At 37.0% G+C, this 12,937-nt stretch overlaps 1 protein-coding gene across 1 annotated transcript in view; it reads left to right on the top strand.

Moving 5' to 3' along the window:
* The window catches only part of TAF4 (TAF4 RNA polymerase II, TATA box binding protein (TBP)-associated factor, 135kDa), a 39,672-nt gene extending 26,939 nt beyond the window's left edge, over nt 1-12,733 (top strand). The window contains exons 8-16 of the mRNA XM_010293937.1: nt 142-393; nt 1,862-2,006; nt 2,375-2,489; nt 3,127-3,296; nt 3,899-4,029; nt 4,667-4,792; nt 6,976-7,032; nt 7,114-7,233; nt 11,308-12,733. Coding sequence (XP_010292239.1) covers nt 142-393; nt 1,862-2,006; nt 2,375-2,489; nt 3,127-3,296; nt 3,899-4,029; nt 4,667-4,792; nt 6,976-7,032; nt 7,114-7,233; nt 11,308-11,475 — 1,284 coding nt within the window. The 3' untranslated portion in view covers nt 11,476-12,733. The remainder of the gene's footprint in view (nt 1-141; nt 394-1,861; nt 2,007-2,374; nt 2,490-3,126; nt 3,297-3,898; nt 4,030-4,666; nt 4,793-6,975; nt 7,033-7,113; nt 7,234-11,307) is intronic.
* Nucleotides 12,734-12,937: the final 204 nt, after the last annotated feature.

Genomic DNA, 12,937 nt, shown 5'->3' with positions numbered 1-12,937 from the left:
CTGCTATCATGTTTTCTCAGGTGCACGCGGACTGATTAATAATGGACTGAAATGAAATGCATTGCTTTTTACAATTAACATGTTCTTGTGTGATCTAGGATTAAAAAAACTCAAGCAAATTCTTTCCTTTCCTCTTTTCAGAGGAGTTTACCTGCCTTGAGACAGTTAACACCAGACTCTGCAGCTTTCATTCAACAAAGTCAACAGCAACAGCCAACAACGCAAGCAACGATAGCAACGATTCCATCTGCAGCGGTGCTTCTAAGCTCCTCGGTTCAGCGCACAGCAGGGAAGGCTACTGCAACTGTAACGAGTACTCTCCAACAACCTGTAATCAGCCTAACTCAGCCTACACAAGTTGGTGTTAGTAAACAAGGGCAGTCTACACCACTGGTACGTGAGCTGAAGTGCATCATCGTTATTGCACAGTGTTTTTCTGAAAATACAGTGACTCTTCTTAAATTGGTGGTTTAGCTCAATCAGAGGTCTTTGACCTCTTTAGAGAAACTAGCTACTAAGGGGAAAAAAAAAGTATAATTTAAAATCCATTCTTGATTTAAGTACTGTCTTATTTCGTATTTTAGCATGAGATATTGGCAGATTGTCTTGATCATTGCATATCCATGAGAGTACAGTGTTCTGGAGGATCTTTCATTCCCCATTTCGTAAGTCTAACAACGGATTACCCCAAAGGAGGAGAAAGAGTAACTTTCTCAGGCCTGCACATAAACTAAATAAGAACAGTATAATGTGCAGCACCCTTTTTTCCCCTTCTTATAGCAAAGCAGTGTCTGAGTGTAAGCTTTTTCTAGTGTGTGTGTTAATACACGTTATTAAATTACTAGGGGTTTTTGCTACTTAATATTTCAACGTTCCCTGTAGAACATTCAGCGTTCATCTGAGCTGCTCTGTCTGGAAATTTTCATATAAAATGAAAAGGCAGGATCTCTTTTGTCAATCCACAAATATTTTTCAATTACCTTGAGAGGAAAGCTAGTGATTATGTTGGTCTTACTGCCTTTATAACCTAAGTATTCTAGAAAGAGGTTAGGAACCTAGGGAAGGAATAAAAACTGAACATTGACTAATTAGTGCTGGATTTACAAGAAAATAATATGGCCTTTAACTTAGATACATAAAATAGTAGCAAAAGTAGCAAAAGAAAGACTTGTAGAGTTACAGAAATGGAGCTTGCAAAATAGACAGCGTTGGTAGATTTCTTTACAGTAGTTTGAAAGTAAGTTTCTGAAAACTAGTTGAGGCCAGAAGACAAGTTTGCATAAATGGCTCTGATTGTATCCTTGTGATGTAACCCTGCTTTTATGAGGTCATGTTCAGAAGCAGTATGGCTACAGTTGCCCAAGACTTGGTCTAACCTAACAATCCAATAGTACAAAGCTACACAACAGTACTTTGTGCTGGTTCTGGATGAAAACAGCATACGTAGAGCCATTTGGATTATCTTTATCATGTCTCTGTTAATTTTAGTTCTAGAGTTTGTTCGTGCAGAACCAGTTTGCCTCTCTGTCTCTCATGTAGAAACCACATGTAGAAAGTTTTAACTGGACCTTTGTGATTATAAATGTTTGGGGGTTTTTAATACAAAAAATAAATCAGTAACCTATTTCTATCACGTGGAACATGGAATATTAGTTTTCCTGTAAGGTATAATTTAGCTAAAGAAACTTTAAAATACCTTAAAATGTGCTGATTCTAGATTAGTGAACAGATGTGTTAAGATCACAACTTACAACTTGATTGTAAGGTTTTGTTTGTGATTGGGGTTTGTTCTTTCCAGGTGATTCGTAGCCTTAGTTATTTCTCAGGTTGTTTACGGTTCTTTTTTTCTTATTATTTGCAGGTTATCCAACAGTCTCAAAAAGCAGGGACATTGATAAGGCCTCCACAGGTAACGTTGACACAGACACCGATGGTAGCATTGCGGCAACCACATAGTCGTATTATGCTCACTACTCCTCAAATTCAACTGAATCAACTTCAGACAGGTAAGAGGTCAAGATACTTGGTACATGCTATGTTTGGTAGCATTAACTGAAGTCTGGTTTATGAATGCCAGTTCTAAAGTGACCAGTAGCTGTATGATGGCTGTTGTACTACTGCTGAAGTCTTCAGTGCGTAGTGCCATAGTGCCTGGGGATACACATATGTCAGGGCAGCACTTACAGTCAGAGAAATTGTTTGGATACTGGAATTGTGTGGGAGGGTCCTGTTGTAGATGGCTGAAATGCTGACAGAAACTATTGAGGTAAAGTCTTTGCACCAGACCTGTTGCCATTACTACCCGTGACTGGCTTGTAAATCTGAACTCTGATAAAAATTTGATGGACTACAAATCTTGTCTGTCTCTTTGCAGTACCTGTGGTAAAACCAGCAGTATTACCTGGAAACAAAGCAATTGCCACCGTTTCAACACAAGTAGCTGCTGCTCAGAAGAATAAACTGAAAGAACCTGGGGGAGGCTCTTTTAGGTAAGGAATCGTATGCTTATTTGTGCTTGTGCTGCCTGGGCAGCCTGCTGAGCTCGGTGGGAACCTTTCTGTGTACTGCAGTGGTGCTGCAGCAGGCTGGGTAAACTCACAAGAACTAGAAGTAGATTTTTCTGTGGGCAGGCTTGCTACTGAATTTAATAAAGACTTTAACAAACAGCTGTGGACATACTTGTGCCAGTCTGGTTTTAGCATTTAGATGGCACAAAGGGTAAATATCAGACCTCACAAACAATTCCTGCCTGGACAAGCAGATAGAATTTATTCCTTCACTCCTCCCAACTCTGCTCGGGTTATTCGGATGTACAGCCTGTCTTACAGTGATGAGTGCATATTATTATGGTTTTGTGGTAGCGATGTGTCTAGTCTCTTGTTTCTCAAGGTGTTGAAACGTTACATAAGAAACGATCTTGAGAAAACAGCTAGGAAGTAGGAAAATACTTTTAGTGCTCTTTGGAATAAAATTATGTTAGTTTTATCATATAATAAAAGCAAATAAAATGCAAAAAAGGAAATAAAGTATTCAGGTTTACTGTGGAATTCATTTTATGTGTCTGTGATACTGTAGCAGGATGCGCAGATAAGCGCGAAATGTTATAATGAGTTTTTCTTTCTTAAGGGATGATGATGACATTAATGATGTTGCATCAATGGCTGGAGTCAACCTATCAGAAGAAAGTGCTCGGATATTGGCAACAAACTCTGAGCTAGTGGGCACATTAACAAGGTCCTGTAAAGATGAAACCTTCCTTTTCCCAGCACCTTTACAAAGAAGGATATTAGAAATAGGTATGTTGATTTTTCCCTGAACTTTAATAAACAAATTCCACTAGACTTGGGTTTAATTGAAGGCATTTTCCATAGAAATTTGAGTAGTTTAAAGTTGCTGGAGTTGTTAGCTTTTGCATATTCTGATGCTTGTGGGCAATCCTGCAGTTTATGAAAGTAGAGTAGTGTTAAGGGATAGCAAACCCATAGAGTTGCCTTCTAAAATGCTGGCAACATAACATCAAAATTACTGGACCTGGTTAAAATTCTGACTGTGTAAATTGATAAGGCATAACAAAAAGAATTAAATTTGTTTTAAAAAAAAAAAAAAAATCCAGAAACACTTTTATCATATATGCTTAGTTTAGAATTGATGGTGGAGCAAAAAACATTCTTCAATTATTTTTTATGTTTTATTATATGGCATTTATTAATAGATTGTAAATTTTGTTAAGCTACTGTAAATTTTCAAAAGTATGCCTTTTCCTGTTTAATGCTTGTCTGAGAAATACCTGAAAGCCTTATTTTGCAAACAGCATTTACATTTCCATGACTGAGATTAGCCCCATGTTTAGCTGTATTGTAAAATCATTTTTTACATCTGGCTTCTGTGCTGATAATAGGTAAAAAACATGGAATAACAGAAATCCATCCGGATGTAGTTAGCTACGTATCACATGCTACACAACAAAGACTACAAAACCTCGTGGAAAAGTTATCAGAGACTGCTCAACAAAAGAATGTTTCTTACAAGGTAACTATTTAATTGCACAAATAAAATGGCACAATTGCACAAATTCAGCAGGCTGTTGTGTTGGCTGTAATGCACGAGTAGATGTTCTTCATTTTATGAAGCTGAGTTGTTTATTTTCTTTGACTGATTCATCTTGCATTAAGATACTAATACACACGGATGACTAGAAATCTTCACTTGCATATACAAGATGTTTTTAAAACCAATGTAGAGAAACTGTGCCCTCCCCTTTATTTATGTCAAATGTTTAGAGTCTGAGTGATTGTACAATCAGATAGGCAGATAAAAGCACTGCTTTGAATGCTCAAGAGACTGCTATCTGACAGATGTGTGTTCTTAATAGATGCAAATGCCTAAACAGCATTTAAAAAAAACCACACAGCTCTGAAATGTTTGTGAGGTTAAAGCTGTGATGATATTAGTTTGGAAGTCAAAATCTGATGATTCATGGAATAGAACAAAATGCTTTTAAGAATTCTAGCTGGTTTGACTGGTATAAATATACACTTGCTAGCTGCTTGAAAAGGATAAGGTGAACATTTGAGCTTTAAATGTATATGTTCTTCTACAGTACAGTACAAGCTAACAGCTTTGTTTTTAAGAAATGTAATGAGAAACATATTTGCCATATTTTCAGGATGATGAAAGATACGAACAAGCAAGTGATGTTCGGGCACAGCTCAAGTTCTTTGAACAACTTGATCAAATAGAAAAGCAGCGTAAAGATGAACAAGAAAGGGAAATCTTAATGCGTGCAGCAAAGGCAAGTGCTTGGATTTCACACACGTTTGCAAAGTGTCGTTTTTGACGTCAAAACTCCAGCAGTTCTTTTCATTCTAAAGTGCTTGAAATGAAGGGGAAGACTAGTCTTCAAAGATGGAGCTTGATTAATATGTTCTTTAGCTAGAGTTGTGTTCTGCTTTTCATGGTAAAGCATGTGAGACAGCTTTTTTGCCAGTCTCATTGCATGTTTCTAAATTAAAACTTAGTTTTTGCACTTTGCATTGTGGAGAAGATGAATTTTATAGCTTGGTGGTACTTTTAAATGGAATAGAGAGGTTACAGGTATTTTGGAGAGTAGAAGTAGAGTTCAGAAAGATTTTTACAAGTTGGAGCAATACAATAAATAGGAAGCAGTTGTTGTAAGCATTATACTTTGTAGTTTTACTCAGTAACCTGAATAGAGGATGAATTTAACTTACTAGCCAGGAGCGCTCTAGAAATAATTCACAAAACAACCTAAGGTTTCTGTTGGGTTTGTGTTGATCCAATATGAGTTGATAATGTCAAAATGCAATTTTTTTAGTGCCATGTTTGCACAGAAGTTGTGAACTAACACCTTCATTTTAGCTGGTTCGTGTTCGACCTGAGCTCGAATACTCTGTCCGGTTTTTGGGCCCTACACCAAATAGACTTAAGGAAAGCAATTTAAAGGTCTGGCAAATGTGACGTATGAAGTAAGATTAGAGAGTAAATCCATTTACTTCAGAAGAGAAAAGACTGGGGTGAGACATAAGTCTTCATGACTGTATTTTGCGTATTCATATAATTCCCTGTGTTTGCTGCACCTAAAGTGCAGCAGGGAAGACATAGAGGCTTTACATTTTAAGGGTGCTTGAGCATTGAGTTAAAACAATTAATTTTGTTGTTAGTCTAAAGAACGTATGGGATTAACAACAGTCAGGATTTGTTTGAGTATAGTTAGTCTTGCCTTATGTGAGACTATGGATGAAAGAACTGGCTTGAAGTTCTTCCTGTTTTCTGTTTGTTTGATGACTTGAAAAAAACCAAAAAACTAAGAGAATTTATATGTGTAGCAAAAGAAAAATGAATTGGCAAATGTGCGTTAAGTAGTATTAGACAATAAAGTTTGCTGAAATTACATGTTCTGTTACTTGTGTTCTGGTGATGCCACACCTCAAATACTGTGTTCAGTTTTGGGCCCCTCACTACAAGACAGACATTGAGGTGCTGGAGCATGTCCAGAGAAGGACAATGGAGCTGGTGAGGGGTCTAGAGAGCAAGTCCTGTGAGGAGCAGCTGAGGGAACTGCGGTGGTTTAGTCTGGAGAAGAGGAGGCTGAGGGGAGACCTTATCGCTCTCTACAACTACCTGAAAAGGGGGTTTGTAGTGAGGTGGATGTCAGTCTCTTTTTCCCAAGTAACAAGTGATAGCACAAGAGGAAACAGCCTTAAGTTGTGCCAGGGGAGGCTTAGATTGGATACTACGAAAATTTTCTTCCCCGAAAGGGTTATCAAGCACTGGACCAGGCTGCCCAGGGAAGTGATTGAGTCACCATCCCTGGAGGTATTTAAGAGTTGTAGATGTGGTGCTTAGGGGTATGGTTTAGTGGTAGACTTGGCAGTTTACGGTTGGACTCAATGATCTTAAAGGTCTTTTCCAACCTATATGATGCTAAAAGTATGATACGTACAAGTAATTGTAGGTGCCTAAGTGAAACAGGAAATTGCTGATGGAAATGGTCTGTTGGTCAGTTAGCTGCAGTTTGTTCAAACAGAGTCTGACTTGTATGTGTAGGTGTAGCAGAAAGTTACGATTTAAGTGCGTAGTTACAAAGCAAGGGGAGGAATTTTTCCAAAAAGTACAGGTCTGATTCCTTTTTTCATATGCTAAGCTCAGTTCACAGGTCTGTGTAATTTGTGTCTTGTAATGGTTTTGTTTAAGGCATAAATGCTTAGCTATTCCTAGCTATTTTTAACAAAGCTGAAAAAGGGGATGCTTTTCCAAAAATAGATACATAAAGCTAAGAAATAGAAAACTGCTTTTAATTTCTAAAAACCTTTTTCTACTCTTGCCCTCTCCAGGAGTGGTAGATATTCTCTACTTTCTGCTGAAGTTTAAGAAAAACTTTCATACGCTGTGTAAAACTTATAATCTTTAACTGCTTTTGTAACTGAATTACTTTTTCTTTTTTTATCAACATAGTCTCGATCTCGACAAGAAGATCCAGAACAGCTTAGGTTGAAACAGAAGGCTAAGGAGGTAAGTGTTCACCTTGACATGAACTTTTATTTTGGAAATTGAAAGAAAAATAATTAACTATACTTGTTCTGTCAAATGCAGATGCAGCAACAAGAGTTAGCACAGATGAGACAGAGGGATGCCAACTTGACTGCATTAGCTGCGATTGGTCCCAGAAAGAAAAGGAAAGTAGATTCACCGGGATCTGGATCAGGGACAGAGGTACAGTGTAATCTTTGGTTTTGCTGCGTCAGCCTCTGTAAAAAAAAAACTTTTCTGTTCAGAGCTTTTTTCCCTAGTTTGTGGGAGCTTTCTGAGTGGCAGAAGTGTATTTTGTGTTCAGATTTGCTTGCCTCAAGGCCAGGATCAATTTTTAGCATCTGTGTAAGTGGCATAGGGAATGAAATTTGAGTTGTCATTCCCTGATTCATGGAACTGGGTAAATGTTAGAAATGCCATCTCTGTTCTGTCAACTCTCTGCTTTTTAGGACCTCCATAGTTTTGGGAAGAGATTGTTATGATTGTAGCCAGTCTAACTAAATAATAGGGCAGAGTAACACTGCTGAGGTGGGTGCAGTGATAGAATTGAATTACTGCTAAATTTGATAGCAGGAGCTTCAGGTTATATGAACTTGCCTAAGTGATCGGCTTGACCAATTCCATCTGATTATGATGTTCTTGCATAGCCTTTGTGTATTGTACTGTTTAATCTGGCCTTTAAAAAATTTCTCTGCAGACTTAAGTATCAGTATGCTCAGTATCTGATTAGTTTAATGTTAATTTAATTCAGGTAGGTTGGTAGATTATCGGCTGTATTTCTAAACAAGTTAATAAACATGAAATGGTATAAAATTGCTTTCTGTATGGAAGACATTCAATGTGGGATTTCTCTAGTGTTTAAAAAGAACAAGACCTTCTTGAAACTTGTCATGTATAGGCCAAAAGCTCTTTTCATAATTTGAGGATTTTTCCCTGCAGTTTTGTTTCTGATAGCAAGTGAAAGGGTAGTAATAGTTTAATAAACCTGTTTATTACTCCCTGAGCATTCTAAATTTTTATTGCTAAAGCATTTGTATTGTAGGGAGAAACAATGCCTTGTTTCAAAAATATGTACCTTGTTTTATACTGAATTGCTAGAAGCAATAGTTTACGTGTGCCTGATATAAAATGTTACAAAACAATCTGAATACTAGTAAACATTATTTTTAGTTATAAAAAATCAAGCCTCTTGAGCATCTTTTAAAGTAATTTTGAGTTTTCAAATTTACTAAAATGCCTGTTACTGATAATAAGACTTACTTTTATATACGTTAACAAATTACTGTATTAAACGTTTATAAATGTGGTTTAAAATGGTAAAAAATTGCAGAATGTGGCACTTCCAGAGATAGATGCGTATATAAATGAAGTCATCTCTGAGGAATATGCTGAAGTATCTCATGCAGTGTTAATGTTGGCATTGCTTACTTACGCATGCTCAACTGTGCAATGTTAATAGTCTGTTAATGTCACTTAGGTTACGGAATGTGTTTTACATCTACTGTGAACACTTGTTTGTATTTCATCTAAATCTGCCTAATTTAGTTATCCTAGATTAATCACTTGCTGGTTAACCAATTAACTACAGGTTCCTTGGAAATCTCATCTTTTTGTCTGTTTAATTAAGAACCAGCTGCTTTTGATCTGATACTCACAGCTGTTTGCTGCTGTGTCACTTGACATTTTTAAATTGAGCTCCACTTGCCACCATTTGTATGCAGTTTGTAGTTAGGGCGTATTACAAGAAGTGTGGAAAATAAGGTTTGTCATTACTTAGATTTGTAAATGTAAGCTTTTGATGTCTAGGAATGCTGAATCTTAATTACATGCAAAATCACTTCTAAGTAGTAAATGTACTGTTTTGTTTCAAAATTCAACAAAGCAGGCTGCTGTCAGTTTTACATTTTTATGTCCATGTGATTTTATTGAAAGTTACCAAAAAGCTTCTTAACTTATTTCATGCCTACAGGAGTAGTATAGTTCTGTGTCTTTAAAGACTCCTGAAATCTTACCTTTGCATTTAAAGTATTATAGTCTACACAATAAAATCAGGAGGGTAGATTTAGGCTAGATATAAGGAAGATATTTTTCACAATGAAACCCTGGCACAGGGTTGACCAGAGAGGTGGTAGATGCCCCATCCCTGGAAACATTCAAGGTTGGGGTGGACGGGGTTCTGAGCAACCTGGTTTAGTTGAAGATGTCCCTGCTCATTGCAGGGGGTTGAACTGGATGACCTGTCCCTTCCAACCCAAAGATTCTATGATTCTACTAAAGAATGTTTAAAAACCAAAAACTAAACACCCTCCCAACCATTCTTTCTAGTGTGTTAGCAGTCACATGTATGTATTTGACAAAATTTAGTTACCATCCAGTGCTCTCCTGCATCTTCTAATTTCCATTGAAGCTGATGGAAATCAGGCATCTAAGTTGTGCAAGTGCCTTAAAATATCCCTTTGAAAATCCAGCCTTTAAACCATTCTCACTACAGGATTTCCATTTGGTGCTTGCTGGTTCAACAGGTAACTTGCTTGAGAAACAAAAGCCTGACTTCACTGTTAGTAGTGTGGTGAAGCAAGAACACCTGCACTGCACACAGTATACCACTAACCCAGAGATGGTAATTTCCAGCGCAAGTTTACATTGGTTTGTTAATAATGTACACTGATCATCAATACACTACTTTAACGTGTAGAGGGAACTGAATGAGCCTCAGCAGCTTATTCACATGGCTATGTGCGCTACTCCAAATTTTGGCTTTTCTCAAGTCTGGGGTGTTCTTATTTAGAACAGTCTTAAAATTCTACAAGCTCTCAGGCAGATAAATCTTTATTCACTAGTGGAGTGTATTTGGCCCTTCTTGTGTCACTAAGCGTTGAAGTTCCATTAAAAAGGAAAAGAAAATATTGTCCTAGTAAATGAAATTGCAGGAAAAAAAAATCCCTCGATAAGCCACAGAAATATAACCTGTTCCAAATCACTCAGAACACCTTCATTATTTACACAAATATACAAAGACCAAGGTATCAGCAGTTGGCAACTGCCAAAAGGATTTGTGACTAAAATTTGAGGTGAAAGTTCGCTTTTTGGTCTCTGCGTGCCATCTACTGGTGACTGTGCCTTACTGCTGGCACAGGCGAGGAGGAGCAGGGAGGCTGCTTCAGCGTTTGGTTTTGGTCGCTGCTTTTCTGAGCCATGCCGCTCTTTATCTGTCCTTGCTGGGCCCTGCCCTTCTGCCAGCCTCAAGCCAGACTGCACCCCCATTACTACCGAAAAAGCGTTTCTGGTGCACGTGCACAGGATGTGATCGAATCCCCAGTCTTTACTGGAAGATGCACCTTGTTACTGGACAGTGTTCCTGCCAATTCGGATGGCTGATGACTTTAAAGCACTCCAGGATTTCCTTGCTTGTATAAAGGAAAGCATAGCAGTCATAGAAGAGTTGCATTAATGGTGTGTATTCTATCAGAACTGGGTTTTCTGCAAGTAAAAATGCATTGGAGTTAGCTCCAACAGACTTTTTATAACTCACTTATTAGGTAATGTACATCTAAACAACTGAAGGATGTGGGTATCTCTAAAGATACCGAATTATTTTTTTCCTCCTGTTTTTTTGAAGTGACAAATATAATAATATGCTACTTGTTTATCTTGCCAGTTTGTGTGGAAAACTACTAGTGTGTACCAGAGGGAAGAGTGTTGCTGAATGATGAAGAATTCAGAAATCATTAGGGAATGTTTGACTGTGTCTAGGATAGTTAATTAATAATATAACCCTGAGCTTGGTTACAGCTGTAGTCACCAAAAGGGTGCTCATGGCACCCTACCATGAAGATCATGGGGAATCTAGGACACTATTCAAGACCTCACAGTCCAGGAGGATAGGACTGCTCCCCAGTTCGTCCAGAACTCCGGGGCTACCCTTAGGATCTGTATGCTGACGTTGTGAAGAGACTGTCTCTTCTGTTTGTTTTGGTTGTTGGGATTGCCTGTCATTAGTGCCTTCTTAAAGATGAGAGCAGTGCTTTGGGTTTATTTTTTTTGGGTATATATTAAATGTCACTGAAAACTTCTGATTGTTCAACTGTTCTTCAAGAAATAGAAAAAAAATCTCTGGTCTGGTAGCATACAGTATAGTGTTTTGATAGCTTCCTGTACATAGTCGCTTAGTTCTTACCTTTCTTGATTTCTCTGAAAAGTTTTGGGATACCTAGGGGCACTGACATGGTCTGATTTATCTGTTCTTCTCATTTCCAGGGATCTGGTTCAAGTGCAGCAGTCCCAGGCAGCTCTGGAGTTGGAACAACCAGACAGTTTACGCGACAAAGGATAACGCGGGTGAACCTCAGGGACCTCATATTTTGTTTAGAAAATGAGCGAGAGACAAGCCATTCACTATTGCTATATAAAGCATTCCTTAAGTAAAATGGAAAAGATCAAGGTATTTTTGACGGAGAGACGCCTGAGGACATTTTTTATATATTTGCAAATTACGCCTTTTTGTAAGAAGCAAATGGGATATTGTTTAAAAAACAACCACCTCTTTACATGGAACAGTTTTATATTCCTGTTTATAAATAAACTCTTCAGTATAAGAGAAATACATTTCTGTAACAGTGAGGATACTTACAAGGCCTGTGGATACTATAAAAGGACAATTAAATTTTAACTCATCTCTTGATTGAGTGGCCTTCTTGCCAAACAAGCCATATATAAAGACTGATGGAATCGTTTAGCAAATAACTAGCTACCCATTGTCAGCCCTGTAGCAGTTTCGACATTAATTGTGCATTTTAGTTCAGTTTTCTTCAACTAAATCAATTATATAGGCATATGTCTACAGCAGATGACCTCATTTCGTTTAGCTTTTTTTTTAAACAGTCAGTTAGCAAAGCAAACTGATTTTTAAAAAATATTTATCTTTCCCCAAAATGTTCAAAATCTAGAGGGATATACAGTTAATTTTAAACATAACCTCAATTTTAATCACATTATTGCTTATTAGAGGCCCTTGAAATCCCATAAAGGAGGGTTACTTCTGAATGTTTTAGCAGCATCTGTAAAAATGCATTTTATTTGCTATAGTTTGTAAAGCTGTAAAGTTAAAAAAGGAAAAAAAGGAAAAAAAGAGAAACCTTTTCAGCATAAATATATTTTACTTGCACTGTGTTTTTTAGCTAAAGTGAAAGCTTAGATTAAATAAAATCAAAGTTGAGAGGAATCATCAAAAGACTGTTTCTCAGTGTGAATCAAGTGTTGAAAAATGGTTGGTGTATTTTGTCAGTAATTGTACATAATTTTTGGCACATAACATAAAAATGGCTATGTAAACTATAATTATTTTGCTAAAAGACTGTATGCAAGCTGTGGGCCTACTTTAAAGATGTCCAGAGCAAAGTCCCTTCTTTGTACCTATTTTTTTATTACAAATATACTAATTGGTTCTTTATATTTTCAGAGGTTATTGTATTAAATTGTCTATTGATAGTACTTTTATGACTGTAAATACTTTGGCTTTCTTTGTGTGAACTCTCATGGTAGAATTTAACTCTTGCGTGTAAACTGAATGCTGATCAGTATTTTTATCAACACCTCACAACTGTTACACCCCTTTTATTTTGTCTTTTAGGAAATCCTGTCTTTCCATTTTTTTTCATGTAAATTTTGCACAGTTACTTGTTCATATGTAAATATTTTACTTTCAAAAATGAAGTTTTTAATTGCTATTGTTTTATATAGGATTGAAAGAAAATTAACTCCTTTATTAAAAACAAATTTATCTGTATTTGCTAATGTATTTTTCTCTCTAAATCTTTTCTTCTCTTGGATTTATTTTTCTTGGTACAGTAAAAGATTAGTCTACCTGAGGGGATGCTGTTTCCTAAAG

The sequence above is a fragment of the Phaethon lepturus genome, unplaced genomic scaffold (assembly GCF_000687285.1).
Source record: "Phaethon lepturus isolate BGI_N335 unplaced genomic scaffold, ASM68728v1 scaffold11189, whole genome shotgun sequence".
Classification (NCBI taxonomy): domain Eukaryota; kingdom Metazoa; phylum Chordata; class Aves; order Phaethontiformes; family Phaethontidae; genus Phaethon; species Phaethon lepturus.
The sequence above is the reverse complement of the archived record's forward strand: the minus strand, read 5'-3'. Positions and strand labels throughout refer to the sequence as shown.